Source organism: Anabrus simplex, chromosome 1 (assembly GCF_040414725.1).
Source record: "Anabrus simplex isolate iqAnaSimp1 chromosome 1, ASM4041472v1, whole genome shotgun sequence".
Lineage (NCBI taxonomy): Eukaryota > Metazoa > Arthropoda > Insecta > Orthoptera > Tettigoniidae > Anabrus > Anabrus simplex.
Window position 1 is genome coordinate 1,497,461,460 of NC_090265.1, and position 19,983 is coordinate 1,497,481,442.

At 39.3% G+C, this 19,983-nt stretch overlaps 1 protein-coding gene across 2 annotated transcripts in view; it reads right to left on the reverse strand.

Annotated features, from left to right (window-relative positions):
* Iru (E3 ubiquitin-protein ligase Iruka) overlaps positions 1–19,983 on the reverse strand; it is a 371,072-nt gene that overhangs the window by 72,172 nt on the left and 278,917 nt on the right. For both annotated transcript variants that reach the window (XM_067137986.1, XM_067137985.1), the window contains exon 6: positions 17,997–18,112. In XM_067137986.1, the coding sequence (XP_066994087.1) occupies positions 17,997–18,112 (116 nt within the window). The remainder of the gene's footprint in view (positions 1–17,996; positions 18,113–19,983) is intronic.

A 19,983-nucleotide genomic window follows, 5' to 3' on the forward strand; every position in this document is an offset into this window, starting at 1 on the left:
AGGGAGGGGAAGGGAAGGGGGAGGACGGCAGAAGGGGTGTCTAAGGTGGGGCTGAGGTATGTGGAAAGAAAGACTGCTGCTGAGGGGGGAATTGAAAGAGATTATAAAAGAATTCTTTTTACCTGAGACATGATTATTAAACATAGAAATTTAAAAAAAAAAGTCGAGTAAGCGAGAAGATATAATCTACGACCAAGGCAAAGTCGACGAGTACGACAGACTGTTGAAATTGTTTCAAGTTATAGGGGGGATATTGATACAAGTGTAATGGACTAGTAGAACTTGGAAACAATTCACTAAACCCATGGGTAAATAGTAGAAATATCGAGCTCAATTAGTAGGTTTTAATAATAATAATATTATTATTATTATTACTTGTAAGGTGTGCCTATGAAGCTGCTTACGTCTATTAGTATTATTATTATTATTATTATTATTATTATTATTATTATTATTATTATTTACGTAGTTATGTACGGACTTTACTTGATATAAATCGTGGTCGTGTTATTTGTGTGTTGTACGATCTGTCTTGTGCAACAAAACATGTGAGGTTATGTCACAATACATCTGCTGTATGTATATAAATAAGAGTTTATTTAATGTAAGAACACACAATTAATAGTATATAATTTATTATTACTGTACCTGTAAATTTGATGCATAAATCCAACGTAATGTTGTGTAACACAGAGTAATAGTCCAGAACAACGCATCTTTGTCGCTAGGGGTTTACAGAATATTTGATCCATTTGTACATAGGTTATTGGAGACTCAACAAGATTCGGGAAAAAAAACCAACAACACCATGTTGGGTCTAGAAGCCTTGCCAGGCAATTTATATAAAGTGGCAGTCTTTGGAGACGGTGTAGAGTTGTTAGCAAGACTTGTTAGTGATAGCTGTTAGTCAAATGTGTGAACTCTTGTTGTGATTTTGTTGTGTTAGTAATCGGCTGACATGCTAATGTGGCCTCCTCCTTCTAAGAGTCAGTTCAAGATGGTAGCTTATTAGTGTGTGCGTATAATGTGTACATAATTTGTAAATAAAATAGTATACACAATTGTTTAAGTTCTAAAAACCTGCTTGGATAGCCGTCCAAATGCCATATGAACAGCATGGAGTCTTATTTAGTTCTTTTTCTAAGTTGAATCATATTGTTGTTGTCTGTACATTCTGTACAGTTTGCCGACATTTTGAATACATTGCAGTATTCTTTGTCAAGGCAATTGAAATACCCCTACTCGATCCGAGGTAATCAGTCTCCTAGGAAATGTGATTGCTGCCGTGGGAAGATTTTGGTAATAATATGGAAAGGCTAGGTAAACCAGCAGGGAAACCTTTCTGGACAGTAATAAAGAATCTTAGGAAGGGAGGCAAAAAGGAAGTGAACAGTGTTTTGGGTAATTCAGGTGAACTCCTAATAGATCCCAGGGAATCACTAGACAGGTGGAGGGAATATTTTGAAAATCTTTCAACATAAAAGGAAATCTACATGGTGGTATCGCGAACAAGGGAGCTCATGGGGAGGAGGAAAATTATGTTGGTGAAATTACGCTTGAGGAAGTAGAAAGGATGATAAATAAACTCCACTGTCATAAAGCAGCAGGAATAAATGAAATAAGACCTGAAACTGTGAAGTATAGTGGAAAGGCAGGGATGAAATGGCTTCATAGAATAATAATATTAGCATGGAGTGATCGTAACATACCTTCGGATTGCTCAATAGCAGTAACTGCACCATCTGTAAGCAAGGGAACGGGAAGGATTGCAAACAACTATCGCGGTATCTCATTGATTAGTATACCAGGCAAAGTATTCACTGGCAGCTTGGAAGGGAGGGTGCGATCAGTGATTGAGAGCAAGTTGGATGAAAACCAGTGTGGTTTCAGACCACAGTGGGGCTGTAAGAATCTGATTTTCAGTACGTGCCAGGTAATTGAACAATGCTACGAAAGGAATAGACATGTGTTTCTATGTTTCGTAGAACTAGAGAAAGCATATGACAGGGTACCAAGAAGAAAGGTGTTCATTCTGGGGGACTATAGGATCAAGGGTAGATTATTAAAATGAATCGAAGGCAATTGACAACTGGGCTGCAGTGAGAACTGATGGTAGAATGAGTTCTTGGTTCAGGGTACTTACAGGGGTTACACAAGTCTGTAATCTATCACCTTTGCTGTTCGTAGTTTACATGGATTATATGCTAAAAGGTATGAAGTGGCAGGGAGGGATTCAGTTAGGTGGAATGTAGTAAGAAGTCTGGCCTATGCTGACGACTTGGTCTTAATTGTAGATTGTGCCGAAAGCCTGCAGTCGAAAATCTTGAAACTTGAAAATTAGGTGCAATGAGTATGGTATGAAAATTAGCCTTTCGAGGACTAAATTCATGTCAGTAGGTAATTCAACATAAATGAATGTCAGATTGATGATACAAAGCTGCAACAATTAGATCATTTCAAGTATTTAGGATGTGTGTTCTCCCAGGGTGGTGTTTTAGACCCCCTCGCGTATTAGACCCCTTGGCTTTTCGAGAAGAAGAAAATGAAAAAAACAAATCTTGCATACAAGACCCCCCACGTAATTCTTCAGAGAAGATGTACGATTCTGCTTCGAAGCAGGTACAAGCCTTACACAGCTCTGATAACATCACGCAAATTTGTCAATAGTTCCGTTCGTACGACCCAAGCAACAAAAATGTGTTTCGTAGTCATGTGGTACGTCTGTGTTTCGTAGTTAAGAAATGCCTGCCTCTGTAGCATAGGCCTACTGCAGCTCGGACGATGTCGCACAAATAGGTGAATGGTTTCGTGTTTGACCCGCGCATTGCAGCAGTCATGTATATATGTCAGTGTTTTGTAGTTAATGTCTGCCAGTGTTCTCGGGAGCCTGAGTTCGATTCCTAGTACCGTATTGCCAGAGATTTACGAATGGAAGAAAGGTTAATTTGCAGTAAAAATGGTACATGCAACTCCCTTCCACTGGGTGGCCAGTCTAAAAAAGAGCTGCACCACCTCGGGATGACAAATCTCGTAACTCGGGCCAATATAGAGTTTTTTGGTAGAGAAGCAGGTTTAAAACATGATAAACAATTGAACCACAATTGTCTTACTCGTCAATGTACCTAACAAATAATAATAATAATATTGATTTTATTATGTCCCCACTTACTTTCAACGATTTTCAGAGATGCCAAACAAAACATGATAGCTTAATGCATTAATAAAAAATGAGAGACAATGAACGTACGAAATAAACATCATGATAATAAAATGCATTACCTCCACACCTGTAGATATCTATAAATGTGGCAAACTTTCCTGTTATTTATTTTTATTCCTTCCGTCCTGGAACTTTTGACACTATCCGGGCGATAGCATACCTAACTTAAACAGTGCAAGTCTCTCTTATCTCATTTACCGCTGTTTTGGTCAATTCTGATGTGATAAATGTAGACAACAAGCATGAAATATACTTAAAAATAAGGGCCTGGCTTTCAGCAACCACAGTTATCAAAAGAATGCTTCCAGCTACTATGTATTACTGGTAGATTCAGAAATACAACTCGTAACATAAGCTAGTTATCAGCTGGTGATCTGGCACGCTTTCAACACCATGGCTTTATTCAGAAGGAGTGGCTTCTGCTACACATACACCAGCTGGGAATATCGGAGACCATCTACAGAAACCATCTAGGAATAGCTCCACACAGTTTGGACTCTATAGTCGGGAGCAAAACTTTTTTTACAAGTTCAAAAAGATGCGAATGCGACCTCGAATGCTCTCAGCATTGATTGTAGTGCAAGGCTGACGAGATGGCAGTGAAAATGACATCACTTGAAATGACAACACGCCGGTAGCAGGTAAGTTTGTGGCACAAGACTATTAAAATGAAAGCAGCGATCAGGTTTACTGTGTGGTAGGCCTACTGCTCAACTGACGGAAACAAATGACTGGCCATTGAGTTATTTTGTATCAATATTGCCTTATATGATCATACAATACCCTCTTCCCTACAGGTTGAAGTATGATGCGAGACGAATTTTCATAGTGAATTTTTACGACCTTCCTGACGTCAACCTCATCAGAGGAATTAACGAGATGAAACTTCATATGAGTAACTAAAACGGATTATATTTACTTTATATGTAGGCCTAAAAGTCATGTTTAATATTTAATGACATTTTAATTTAGAAATATTGCCTTCCAACAAAAATAGCCAGTGTAACACAAATACATTATGTTGAACAGTGTAGAACGTACAATTTATAGCCCTTTATAATCTAGAAGTCGTGTGTTCACTGCACAAAATTTGAGGTTATCACATATCGGACCCCCCTTTACTTCTTTGGCTGCAAAAGTGGGGGGGAAAAGGGGTGTAATATGCGAGTAAATACAGTATTAAGTGAGATTGAATCAAGGTGCAGTAAAGCTAATGCAGTGAGATCGCAGTTGCGATCAACAGTATTCTGTTACAAGGTAATCAGCTACCAGACGAAACTATCTTTGCATTGGTCTGTTTTCAGACCAAATTCAGTTTACAGGAGCGAAAGCCGGGTGGACTCAGGATATGTTATTCATAAGTTAGAAGTAATCGACATGAAGATCTCTGCACATGGTTATGAGGGTATTTAGGGATTGTAGTAAGGATGTAAAGGAGAGGGCATATTTCATCAAGGGTTATGAACTTCATGTTGTTGGTCCGTATTGAACTGAGATAACATATAACCAATGCACAGGAGAGCTTTCTACTTATACAATACTAAATTGTATTTACAATGTTATTTCCATTACATAGGACTAATTTCAACCCTACTCGGGGTCATCATCAGCCATATTAAATATACACAACATCTGGCGAAATCGTAAAACATGTTTCTAAGCAGTAAGAATCTTATGAATATATAATTTACAATATGAAGTGTGGTTGAAATAGGCATGGGCTATGGCGCTCAAAATGTTGCAAATGAAAATGAAATATTACGTGTGACCTAGGTGAGTAATAAAAGTACACCGAACATGCTAAAAAGTCTGGAATAAAAGTACAAATGAGGTGCTCTGTGTTGTAGGTTAAATTTTTTTTAGTATGATTATAGACTCATGGAATTCAGTAAGTCCTGGTATGTCAAGTCCAGGGACACGAACCTCCATCAAGTAGCATTATATAAGTAGTACAGAGTGATTACTTGAAAACTCAATCCATTGGCCGTGCTGTCTAAGGAGCCATGTGTTGGGGTGATAAGGAATGAAGTTTAAAACAGTCTTGTGAGTTCAGGAGGTCTTACAAGGAAGTCAATACGGACAATCTAAATGGTCACGTCCTACCGTCTGGAGATAGCAAGAAAGGGGCTAGTTTGAAGGATCCCATACTTAAAATTAATGGGCTACCCAATTACGTGATACAGGACGGAGAATCATGTTTATGCTGACGAGTATTAGAAATGGGGGAGTTATTTTATGAGAATAGGATTAAGGGCGAGAAGTCAAGTTCATGATTATAAATATTGCCACGTGCATAGCGTGGGAGTTGCGATATATCGGGGAGGTGGGAGAACCAATTGTGAGCCAGTAAGGCTTTATCTAAAAGGAGGGGAGACCCTCATATCAATTGCTAGTTCCTTTCAATGCGTATGTAATTGAAGGAACAAGCGTCTTATTGCATTTGTCTTCGCTTTGGAAGCCTTACCTTCCGCTCACGTCAGGGAATCACGATCGATTCTCCAAGAGGTCTCGCTACTTAGAATATTTCTTAGTAGATCAAGTTGAACGGTGGTGCTAACACTTGGTATTCATCATTCATACTTTGATTCTCAACTTAAGCCCTAGTTCTTCTGGGTTTTATCGTAGTTGGCAACTTAAAGCTTGAGGAATCTCGGTGAGATTCTGCGATACTCTGTTTTTACATCGCTTTAGCATTTCAGTGGTACTCTAATGTTTTAGGGTCCACTTGCATTTACTTGGAGTAGCCGTTCTGAGGAAGGCTAGTTCCAGTACATTACACTAAGTGACCGACTTCAATTGTACGTGTATATTCTTCGTACATCATCTGTCAATATACGCACATTAAGGTGTCCCTTATTTTTCAAACTTTTAATTATGCAATGCATAGGTTATTGTTTTATTCATTTGGGCCTAAAACACCCACCCCTTATTTGGAACAGTGCAACCCATGCCGACTCGCGTGCAAACATGTCCATACAAGTTGCGTCACAAGAGTGGCGCGCTCTCATTGTTATTGTCACTTAGTTTTTGTTAATCGGGTAGCTAGCACGGATTGTTTTATATTTCAAAGATGTCAGTGGAACTAAGGAGCAATTAAAAAAGCATTTTCTTGGTTGGTGAAGTAAATCGCCAAATAACAGGCGCAAAATTACCATCTAATAGTCAAGTTCTCACAGTTCTATTTTTCAACATACGTGAAGTTAAGTTGACTGTTGGTGAAAGAGCAAGTCTAGACATTTGGGAGTGCAATATATTCTGGGAAAAGGCTAGAATACCTATCAGAGCTGTGCCTAATTGTGTTAAGAAGTTAGTGGATCTTTATCAGGTTTGGCGAGAACTGCAAAACAAAAGCAAGAAGATTCAGGATTTACATAGGCGCCGCGAAGAGAACTTTAACATGTTCACTGCGTATTAGCAGAGCGTGACATACCCGCCAACCTGAGCGAAATATTTGTGTGAGACTCTTTAAAAGTTGTAATTATCGAAGTTTTGTACGTTCGTAGGACGAGTTCTATCGAACTCGTGGATTTATCCTACTCGCGCGCCTGGTGCATGACCTGCACGGTGGTTGAAATCGAGAAGTAATACTGGTCACCAGACGGATCACGCGCCATGCGCGTTGGTAGATTACTGTGCATTATTTACCGCGGATAGCAAACAAATGCATAAAGTATGTTACAGAAATAAATATATTCATATTTACACTTCTTTATTACAGAATTTGACAAACAAAAATGAAACACTGAGGCTATTGGGTGGGTCTCCTGATGTTGAAGGAACCACATTGTTGGCCATCTGAGAAACATCAATAAAATGATAACATAATCATCACGACGCAGTCAAAAATGATTACTGCACATTCTTTCAAGTTACTTATAAATATGATGCAGGAATAAATGACAATTAGAAGTACTCTCGTATTATACACATATATGATGCAATAATAAATGACAATTACAAGTTCAGTTCTTTTACTGAACATATTGCACTAGTGGAATTTATTTCAAAAGCAGAATCACTCGTAATTCCCTTGAAGTAAAAATAAACAGAAAATGCAGTGTCTCACGTCGCATTAAAGTGGTCTTTTACAAGATATTAGAATCATTCCGTATTGACGGTTTTCACCTTTGTAAAGTTAAAGTGGTCTTGCTGCTCAAAGATCTCATAAATGAATGACGACGTATGACAACAACTCTGGAGAGTAAATGCGCGGGAAACGGAATACGCATGTGCAAATATGGCTACGGATGAATCTGCTAGTAGACTGGACTTACATGATGTGCGGGATGATAATCAGAGCCTTTATTACCATGCGAAAAACCTGTAATTTACATTTCCTAGCAATCGTTCCATGACGCGCTAGGCGCATGCTCCGCATGTTCATATAAAGTTAGCACCCAGCGCGTGATCCGCAATGAACGTGTTAAACTTGAATTAGATAATTTATTCGATACTGCACATGCTGATTCTCTTGAAATAATAAAAATCGGGTGTTGACAAAAAGTTGGCTGAGAAAACTCGCAGAAGATAAAAAGAGACTAAAGCAAATGCCTTCCGCAAGCTCATTGGAATCTGCAACTTTTGATACACATGAAGACATAGAAGAACAATCCACAAGCTCTGAAGAAAGCCTAGAAGAATCTCTGCCATCCACAGTGGTGGTGATTATTGTTTTAAGAGGAAGTACAACTAGGCAACCATCCTCTATATTAAAGTATGAAGGCTTTCAAGGCCGGTGTCAATATAATAAAAATCTTCCGGGCTATTATGCCGTGGTCCACTCCTCTCGCTTCTCCCAGACGTTTTGACTACCGCTGCGGTAGTTATCTTTTGTGGCGTCGTGTCGATACACTCTCCTGTATCCCGCTGGCGACTGTGAAAGTTGTTTGGGAAGCAGCTGAATTTATATGTAAGGTATCGGCCAAAGGAAGACAAGGGCCACGAAGGGCGTGAAAATGAAAGACTCCCTAGCCCTCGCAAACCTAATAGCTTCGGGGTCGGAAAAGAACAAGAGTTAACCAAGGGAGGTCGGATAGGATAGATGAAAGTGAGGAGCCTGGCACAAGTAAGTGGAAGGAAGCTGAGGGCCCCGTGGTAGCCAACCCACGCTCCAAACTTCAGAGCCCCTGAGGCCTCTTTTAGTCGTCTCTTACCACAGGCAGGGGATACCGTGGGTGTTATTCTACCGCCCCCACCCACAGGGGGATGCCATCCACATCTCAATCTGCAAGTTCTTTAGCTATGTCAACAAGAAGAGGAAGAAAAGATTTTATCACATCTAAATTAGTTGCAACCTGAGACAGATGTCAACTAAGCATCAGAGATTCTGTTAATATAATTCAGTCTGTAGTAGAAGCACTTGGTCTTAGTTCTGACAATTACCCGATCAACAAATCTTCTATTCAATACATTCGAACACAAATGAGACAGAGAGAGATCCATTAAATCCGATTTTCAGAATAACGTGCCCGAAGTAGTTACTGTTCATTGGGATGGAAAATTGTTACCTGCACTGGACGTAAGAAGTTCTAAAGAAGAACGCCTACCAATTATTATTTCATATGACGAGGAAGAACAACTTCTTGCTGTGCCGAAGTTAGACAACTCTTCCGGTAAAGAGCAAGCGAAAGCAGTGTCAAATGCCCTTCATGACTGGAACCTGGATGATAAGGTGCAAATAATGTGCTGTGATACAACAGCATCTAATACAGGACGCTTGAACAGAGCTTGTGTGCTTTTAGACCAAAAACTAGAAAGAGAGTTGTTACTCTTTCCTTGCCGCCATCATATTTACGAACTGGTGCTCAAAAGTGTGTTTGAATCAATCAAAGATCCAACAAATCACTAGTAGTCCTGATATTCTGCTGTTCAAAAAGTTTAGAGACAACTGGAAGAATATTAATCCTAGTGCCATCGAACCGTGCACTGATTTTGTCCAACAACATCTCTGTGAGGCAAATATAATTGAATTGGTGACTTTTTTTACAATGAGTTGGCAAAATTGACTGTACGAGATGATTATGAGCTCGCTATTGTTTTCCTTGGTGGAGACATTAAAAATAAAATAAAAATCAGACCTCCTGGTGCAATGCATGAAGCACGATGGATGGCAAGAACTATTTACTCCTTAAAAATGTGTTTATTGAAGTTCCAGTTTAAAATGATCGCTAAGGACAAACAAGCTTTACAAGATGTTTGTTTATTCATTGTGGCAGTTTACGTGAAGCCCTGGCTTGGATGTAGTTTGACGATAAAAGCGCCGAATCAAGATTTTTGTTTTTTTTAAGACCTTAAAAGATTACGAGAAAGTTGACAAGTTGATTTCCAATGCGTCTTTAAACAAGTTCAGTCAACACTTGTGGTACATGTCAGAGGAAAAAGCCATCCTTTCAATTTTTGATAATGAAGTTGATGAGCAGACTAAAGGAAACGTTGTAGAAAACTTTGGCGATTCCGGAAAGAGATATGTTCCATCGAAAGAAGAGAGATCTGGCTCTCTATATGGTACGTAGTAGACTAGTAGTGTTTAATATGGCATTTAATTTAGAACTTATTTTTCTTTATAGGCACTACAAGTATTTTTTATCTTGTTTCAGGGAAATCTTTGAGTGATTTTGTTTCTGTCAAGAGTCAAGGTTTATTTTCACAACTGAAACTTGACAGTGGTTTCCTTCAAGAAATTGTATCTTCATGGAAAGACAACGTGGCGTTTGTGGAAGCTAAAAAGAAGGTTTCTACCTTAAAAGCAGTTAATGACACAGCTGAAAGAGATGTTGAACTAACAGACTTTCATGGTTTGATTACCGCAGATGAAGAACAGAAGCAGTTTTTATTACATTGTGTGCAAGAACATAGAATAATTTACCCAGACTGTAAAAAAGAGACTTTGAAGAAGAAATATCCAAATTAATAACTATAAAAATTGTATCCTTTTTGTTACTTACAAGAAGAGCATTATGATATAGATGTTGATTCCCATAGGGAATCTGAAATTTTTGTCCCGAATGAGTAAATTTATAATACCAATATAAATGGTCCGTTATTGGACATTATAAATTTTCCAGCTAACTCCACGGTATGTACTAGCCATGCGTCTTGGTACGTGTGCTAGGTACCAACTGACGAGCCCAACCTAGCACACGGGGGCGAAACGCTGGCAACCAGGAATGAGTTAGCTGGAAAATTTATAATGTCCAATAACGGACCATTTATATTGGTATTATAGAAGAGCATTATATAAATTTCTGTTTTCATTTATATTTCTATAAATAATTGTTTTGAGTGACCATCTACAACTACATTTAAGAGACCCTTTAAGCAGCTATTTTCTAAAACTTTTAGGCCCCATCGGCACGGGTTAATGTAGGAGGTTGAAATTCAGTACTTGGGTAACTAATAGACTAATAAACACAATAATGGGGTATGCGTTTCAATAAATGAAAAAAGATTTTTTTGCCCTTTTAAGGGACATCCTATCGCACATATATAGGAAATCATATGAGTTTCAACTCTTAACAACCAACTTACCTAACGCCTATAAATTACCATCTTATATCCCTTTCGTTTTTAGTACTGTTGTTAACCATCAGGTGATTCCACTCACCACTCGGTGTCTCACCTGCTGGCGGGGATACGACAGGTAGTGTGTAACGGTTGTGGACCGAGTGCTATGGTACTAAGAATGAACACAATGTAAACTAACACATATATAAAAATATAACATGTACAGTGGGTAATGTCTGAGTAACAAAATGTATAGTTGATACTCTCTAGGAGAAGAGTCGACTATACACTGTATTAGCTTAAGTGGAGAATTTGGCACTTGGTGTATTAAGTAACCAAGTCGTGTTGATTGGGCTGCATGGTTGATTGTTGGAGTTGTGCAGAATGCAAAGTTTTTGAATTCTTGTTGACAAGAAAGGAGACACTGTGCTTGGTGATACTGATTATGGAATTCTCAGTTCATAGCGGAAAACAAATTGGACCTATTAAAATTGAGAAAAGCCAGTAAAATGCCAAGTTCGCGGAAAGAGGAAAAGAAATACTAAACAAGTATGCAACCAGGTTACTCGAATCACTCTTTCGATATTGTAAATATGTACCCAAGCATACAAGTAACAAAATTAATTCCGATAATTGAAAACAATTTAAACAAATACAGCCACTTAAGCAAACTAGAGATACAAGATTTCATAGCAGTATTAAAACTTATTATCAACCATAACTTTTTCACTTTCGACAATGTCATATACTAACAGGATGGTTTGGCAATGGGGTCACCGACCTCAGGCATCTTGGCAGAAATATATCTAGATTTCCTTGAATACACCAAACTTGACAATGAATTTGACAACATTCACTTCTGGGCCAGATATGTTGATGATGTTTTTGTAATCATGGATGAAAAATCAATCAACGCTTCCACCACCCTCCTAAGACTCTACAGTATTGATCCTCATATCAAATTCACACTAGAATCCGAATAAAATCAAAAAAATAACTTTCTAGATTTAACTATCACTAGAAACTCAGATTCTTTCAGTTATAAAATATTCAGAAAACCTACTCAAACAGCCTCCACCATTCGCCAAAATTCAATGCACCCCCAGTCCCACAAACGAGCTACGTACAATAACCTACTTCATTGAGCTTTTAGCATACCTATGTCCAAGAAAGATCTAAAGAATGAACTAAACACAATCCGCAGAACTGCAAAATTCAACAGCTTCAGCAATCATTTCATAGAAAGGGTAATCAATAAACACAAACATCGCCCTACAACTACCCTAAAAAAAGAAATAACTAAACCTCTAACATTTTCCACCTTCACGTTCAACAAGTTAACCAATATCTTTAAGAAACAAGGCGTTAAAAATAGCTTTCAAAACCAACAATAAGAACATGAACGTTTTACACAATACTTCACATATCAACAAGACCAGCAGTTTTTTTAAAAATCAGTTTATAGGATCAAATGCAATACCTGTGAAAAATCCTACATTGGGCAGACCAGAAGGAACTTCAATAAACGATACCATGAGCACACTAACGCAATAAAATACAATAAGTTTTCAGCTATCGGCCAACACATTCAAGATTATCACCATAATTTTACCAATATCGAACAGGACATGGACATCCTTGAATTATCAAATAAGGGTCCTTTACTCAACATAATGGAAAATTACTACATACACATAGACCAATATTTTAATGCCAATTACAAACTTAATGAAATCTCAGAGAAACCCAACATACTTCTCTATTTATCACTTTTCTCAGAAACAATAATTCAGCCAACCAGAACTCAATCCTGTCTGTCTGTCTGTTAGGTCATCAGCCCAGAGGCTGGTTTGATCCTCCAAAGGCTATGCAATTATAGGGAAACTGCAAAAACCAATGGCAGAGCCCAAATGAGGCGTACTAGGCAAGATGAGGAGTGAGGTAGTTTGCCCTTGCTTTCCTCACTGGACCAGAAGGTGCCACTGCAGCAGGACTGATCCTATGAGCAACACCTTTCATAACACTCAGACACTAGTTGTGCCCCAAATGTCATTACTCAGCACCACCCATACCCTAGCAGCTTAGATATTGTCACAGCCATGGATGAGACTGGGACTTTGGTGGAAGCTACACTTTGCTCTGGCCTGTGCCTGTTCCTGATGGATACAAAAATACTGCATCCATCAGGAAATGGAAGTTTAATTACATGTACTTTTCCGAAACAATTACCCTTTCTCCCACACCCTTCAGCTCTGCCTTAAATCCCCCCTCCTCTCCCTTCCAAAACCCCACCCCCCTGACCCCATCCCCTCCACTCTACGCAACCCGCATGCACCTGCCCTCCTCCCCGCCCATAAGTGGTATGTTCCGAGCTGTCAGTGGAGAGATGGCATGGGAGGACATCAGTAGACGAATAAGTTTGAGTGATGTCTTTAAAAGTAGGAAAGATCACATTATGAAGATAAAGTTGGAATCCAAGAGGACAAATTGGGGCAAATATTCATTTATAGGAAGCGGAGTTAGGGGTTGGAATAACTTACCAAGGGAGATGTTCAATAAATTTCCAATTTCTTTGCAATCATTTAAGAAAAGGCTAGGAAAACAACAGATAGGGAATCTGCCACCTGGGCGACTGCCCTAAATGCAGATCGGTAGTGACTGATTAAAAAATGAAAATCCACAACCTGTTTCCAGTCATTCGACCGGGTCAGGAATGGAATGAATGAAGCCCCCATCTAGCGGTGAGGATAGGAAATGTGCCGGCTGCCGAAGCCTGTCGCACAATAATAGACATGAAAGTAGCGAGAATGATTGCTGGTACAAACAGGTGGGAGCAATGGCAGGAGAGTACTCGGAATGAGGAGATTAAGGCTAATTTAGGAACGAACTCTATAGATGAAGCTGTACGCATAAACCGGCTTTGGTGGTGGGGTCATGTGAGGCGAAAGGAGGAGGATAGGTTACCTAGGGGAATAACGGACTCTGCTATGGAGGGTAAAAGAAGTAGAGGGAGACCAAGACAACGATGGTTAGACTCAGTTTCCAACGATTTAAAGATAAGAGGTATAGAACTAAATGAGGCCACAGCACTAGTCGCAAATAAAGGATTGTAGTGTCATCAAGTATATTCACAGAGGCTTGCAGACTGTACGCTGAAAGGCATAACAGTATATACTGATGATGTATGTAAATCTTCAGTGAAGTCAAGACACATGCACATGGAAGAAAGTGAATGTAAACCGATATACGAACCTGATGCAATGCATACTTGATATGAGATGTAAAATATACTGAAATGAACGTGTTCCTGACCTGATATACCCCGTGTGTATGAAAAGTGTGGTTAGAGGTGTGTGATGATGATTTGGCAATAATAAATCATTTACATCACAAATTAAATAAGCTACTATACTTTATTCTTTCCATAGCTAAAATCCACTTCCTGCATGTGTCCAATTCCCATGGACAACCAGGAAATCTATGAAATAAAATTCCCTTCCCATGCGTTTTTTTTTTTTTTTTTTTTCCCACGACAGTTTCTATTAGATTTAGGCATTTTTACCACAATTTCACTCCCACAGTAACACCGCCTGGACTGACTGCTTAAGACTAGCTCACCAATAACTTGCCGATTTCTTCCGCTAGAGGCACTATGAGCGGCCGTGCACACTCCCTATATCCTGAAGCTGATGACTGTTCACCTCGAAGGTTATGAAAAAGGAACAGCGATCCTGAAAGGAGTGAGGCAAGACTGCAGTTTGTCCCCTCTCCTTTTCAATGTTTACGTAGAAGAGGCGATAAAGGAAATCAAAGAGGAATTTTGAAAAGGAACTACACATTCTCTGGAAGGTGAGACTAATCATATCCATGTACGTCCCACAAATTTCCTTGTCGTAGAAATTCTCTACCGTACCAGTCTGTAGACAGAGTTCACTTTATCTACCCTAGGCCTAGTGATATTTAGTTCAATCCAGATCAGACAGTGGTCTGTACCATCAAAGAATCCCTGTAATGCCAATATATTCGTAACAGATTTCCTGAATTTGAAATCCAAGATGATAATAGTCTATTATTGATCTTGTGCCCCTTCTCTTCTGATGAACAGCCTTTTTCCTGAAGAACGAATATACAACCAATCATCCCATACCAGCACAGAAGTCCAGTAAACATTCCTATTAGCCTCCATACCACATGTATTCATCACTCTTCATATTCTTTTAGTTCAGTTTTATTTCAAATTCTCACTTCAAAATTATTCAATAACACTACTGTATTCCTTCTATTGACACTTGACCAAGTCACTCAGTATTTCACAAACTAACTTCATCATCTGCTCCCTCACATGGTGAATACACTGAGGTGATTCTTATCCTCATTCTTCCATCCACTAAATCTATCCACATTATTCGTTCATTTACATGACTAACAGAAAATGATGATGTGCGCTATGACTTTCCTGAAGAACAGCTGTACCCCAAATCCTGCTGTTCCATTTTAACACCTACTGAAGGACACTTTATAATCGCCTTTCCTTGTTAATTTCCCTTACCCAAACAAAATAAACACCAAACACATTCAGACACATCCTCCTTCCTAATAGATCCTATTGGTTATAGACAACTGGCCCACTTATCCTAAGAATGTGGAGCCTGCCCTTTTCCTGGCATGCACAACCAGCAACCTGCAGCTTGTGGACAAAGGGATAGTAAGAGTACTGATGCACTTTTATAGCAAGCGACTTCTCCTGCAGTACATGGAAGACACTGACAGTGGAAAATATAAGCTTTATGCTATGAACTACGTGAGCACAACATGGGAAGATGTCAGCCCCCATATGATCACAAACTGCTTCAGGAAGCTGGGTTTGATAAGGGAAGGAACTCTGATTACCTTCATTAGCGGTATTGTATCGATCATACCTCAACATACACTCTCGCACTTACCACTCCTCTTTTAATTCTGACATAGGCCTATTTGATCACTCAGTTGTTGAAAATACCCATTTCTAATGGAATCAGTGATGATGACTGGGCTAGTGTCAATGAAAAATTGGGAGACTGAAGATTTTATGATAGTAGACAATGATTTCAATGACAACAGACATTTTGAACCTGCAAGGTGTAATAGAAAACCCAGCCAACTTGGAAGCCAGCCTTTCCATATATTGGTCTCTTTGCCTGGTTTCCTCACGTGTTTCTGCGAGGTGCAGTGAGAATGTTCTGTCTCTCAGCACATCGTGAATATACCAGTATACATCACCCGAGGTATAATAAGGAGGCTAGCTGCTAACAGTCAGTCAGCCAGTAATGGAGTCTGAGTTGGACTCAGTATGTTGGGGTTTGGTGGCTGGGCTGAAGGAAACAACAGTGTTGGTTGTTGCTAGTATATGAACAAGTAGTAGCAGTAGTAGTAGTGGTGGTGGGAGTAGTTGTGTCAAGTGAGTAGCTGGACTGAGGATGGTTGTTGGCTGCCATCACTGTCCCACTGGAGTCAGAGTATCATAGAGTTGCAGAGTCAGTGGCTGGAGCAGCTATTGTGAGTGTAATTGGAACAGTATTAACGGCTGTTTTGTGAGGGGTACTGTCCTGGTGTTTAGCACTGTTGAACTGTTGCTGTTTAGTTGTTCACTGTATGTAACGATGTGAATTACTGGAGTCGAACCAAGGAACAGTCATCGTGTGTTGTGCGGCCAGTAGCCCTGTGTTCAAACCTAGTTGTTTGTACACACCTGTAATGTGGGATGACTGGACTTGGAGAAGTGACAAGCCTGTCAATAGGATTACAGCCCTCTCAGGTAATACCAACAAGTCAGACCACCTGCTGTGTGAAAAGAACAGACACTTGTAAATAGCCAGCAATTAGTGAGTGAGGTCAGTGACGACTGAATAGAATTGTGTGTGTGTGCGCATTTACTGGGTCACCCAGAAATAAATTACGAGTGAAACAGACGAGTGTCTAAACTGTAACATACCCGATGGCAAAAAAGTCGTTCTTAGACAGGGAAGCAAATTTAATTATTCATTGACTGAGACCACATACAAGACAAACCTTAATCAGTGGCTTTCTTTGAAAGTGGTCAATGTCAGTGCTTCTGCTACAATACATTAACCTTATTAAAATTCATATATATATAAACAGTATGTACAATAAAGAGTATTTTAGTAATAATATACAGCAAGCTGTATTTAAATGAAATAGTATTTTTTTGCTATGGGCTTTACGTCGCACCGACACAGATAGGTCTTATGGCGACGATGGGACAGGAGAGGGCTAGGAGTGGGAAGGAAGCGGCCGTGGCCTTAATTAAGGTACAGCCCCAGCATTCGCCTGGTGTGAAAATGGGAAACCACGGAAAACCATTTTCAGGGCTGCCGATAGTGGGATTCGAACCTACTATCTCCCGGATGCAAGCTCACAGCCGTGCGCCTCTACGCTCACGGCCAACTCGCCCGGTGAAATACTATTAACGTACAGTCCATTTTACCTTTACACAGCTGAAATTCCTATGTATGAGTATCTAGGATACTCTGCCATCCTAACTTAACAAAACAAATTGTGATCCCTTAAAAGGAGTTTTATCTAAGGTTTTACTATAGTCATACAGTATCTACCTAACTATTGCATAGGAACAAACAAGAGTCAAGTCATATAGAGAGATAGGAACATGAAATCCCCTTGTGGGCGAGGGCGGTAGAATATACTCACGGTATCCGCTGCCTGTATACGAGGTGACTAAAAAAGGGATCAGGGGCACTAGCCTTGGGAATGTAGCTTGGCAGCCATGGTTCTCCTCGTCCAATCATACATCCACTTACTTGTGCCAGTTTCCTTACTTTCATCTTTCCTATCTGACCCCAACAGTATTAGGTTCGTGACACCTAGGGAGTATAATTTTTTCACCCTTTCTTCTTTGGCGGTATGTTCATTCTTCAAAGGATCAGACTTCTTCCTCTTTCCCCCCTCCGATTAGTGTTACCCAGTTGCACTTCCTATTAAAACAATAATCACCCCTACCATACGGACATGAAAAGGAACACTGAACAGGATGAACACAATGACAGGTCAGCATGGGGAGAGGGAGTAACACAAAGAGGAGATGAGGATAAATATGAAAACAAAAACGGATCAAAGACAATCCCCGCATCTTCATACAATTTATAGACTGCTGTCTTAAACTTACATTCTACTAGTAAACAGTGTAATGTTTCATTAGTTATTATGAGTGTATCAAATTATCTATAAAAATCTGCTGAAAATTTACCACTTAACTTACAAGCTCAAGCCAAGGGATGATGCAATTTTCGTGATAAACATGCTCGCAAGTAAGTTTCCGAACTGGTTCATCCAAGTTGAAGTCTTCCCAGCATACCGAACATTGTAAATTCTTACCTGAAATCATTCATAACATGAAAATCAGACTGAAATAACGTAAATGTTAAAATTGGCAAGGGATACATGTGTAAAAATCACAAATTCACACTGACTTACAACCATTTTTAATGGATATATAACCTGGGCATGAGGGGAAAGAGTATTCTTCCCCCATGAATTGTATCATGTGTATGCATAAGTCTTTTCCGGTTTCACTAAGAGATGGCGCCAGCAAACAGTACACACAGTATGAATAATGACACACATCAGTTTGTTTGCCTGACATTAACCTACCAACACACACAAGCTGAGTCTGCCAAACACTAGCATCTGTGTTGTATCATTCAGTGATCATGTGAACGTTTGTGCCTGAAAAAGAACATTTGAGGCACGCATTGATTTTGTTATTTAATCAAAAGAAAAAGGCTGTGGAAAGTCATCGTTTGCTGGTAGAAACATATGATGAACACGCTCCATCGATTAGTTTATGTGAGGCATGGTTTCGACAATTTAAACAAGGTGATTTCAATGTGAAAGACAGTGTGTGCTCTGGTAGACTGCAAAAGTGCATAGCCCGGTGAAACTGTTAATGCACAACACTATTGCCAACAAATGATTAATTTAAAGTACGCATTCATCAAAAGACGATCAGAATGGGCCAGAAGACATGGCAATGTGATTTTGTTACACGACAATGCGACGTCCCACACAGCAAAACCTGTGAAAGACACCTTGAAATGGTTTGGATGGGACAAGCTTAAGCATCCACCATACTTCCCCGACCTGGCGTCATCTGACTATCACCTCTTCGCATCAATGGGGCAAGCATTCACAAAGCAGCACTTCAGCAATTATGGCAAAAACTCATGCAAATACCTGATACAGTAGATCTAAATAAACAATAATAGTAATGTTTTAATTTATTTTTTTATTTTGCTATTTCATAATTATGTACATTGTGACACAAAAACTGAGCAGACTCTTGAACACTGGATTTGGCATCAAAACTGTATACCTCGTCTTGCATAATTTTTTTTTCTTTTTTTACTTTTTAATATACATTCTTCAATACACACTTTGCTAAAACTTGAGTAGTTCAATTACTGAAGAAAAGTGACAAGCAACATTCAGGGCAACTAGTGGCACGTTACCATTTGACCCCGTTCTAAAGGCACGGAACTTTTACCGGTGAAGTGCAGATAAACCTCCCTGTATTAAGTAGCTAAGATATCCCTATAACAATGTGCTACTTCATTTTGGTTGTGCTTGTAGTCAGGGACTTAAGGAAGTGTACAAGATCATGTCAGTCAACAACATCAATGTAGTAGGAAGGTGAAAACTGTATTTAATAATACTTCCTACTGATAAAAGGTGGTAGCATAATCCAACTGCAATAAGAGAAGTTCGACATTTCATATGCATAAGCAGCTCAGCACTGATCATAGGAACTGTGGTTGACTATACAATCAACAAATCGCTATTGATGCAGTTTCGAGGTCAGAGGTCTCCTTGCAGTGGATACCAACAAGGAGATTTATCCTATTTAACGTAAGTGTTTTTCATGTTACAGTAAATCCTCGTTGATTCAAAGTTGTTCGAACGCAAAAAACAGACTTTGAATTAGGTAATTTTGAACTAACTGCCCAACTTGTAATTCAGAAATGCCTACCCTTGCAGCATCACAAAATAATCTAAGACCCGTTACTGCATGCAAATACCTTGATTCTTGGTTTAAACCTTTCAAATGCCATGGAAAAATATATTTCCAAAATGTATCCATCCAGCAAGGTGCATTTACAGTATTCAAATTATGCACTTTGATAACTCACTAGCAAACATAACCTCACGGGAAAAAAAAAGAAACATGATTCAAAGACGAGGAGAAATCT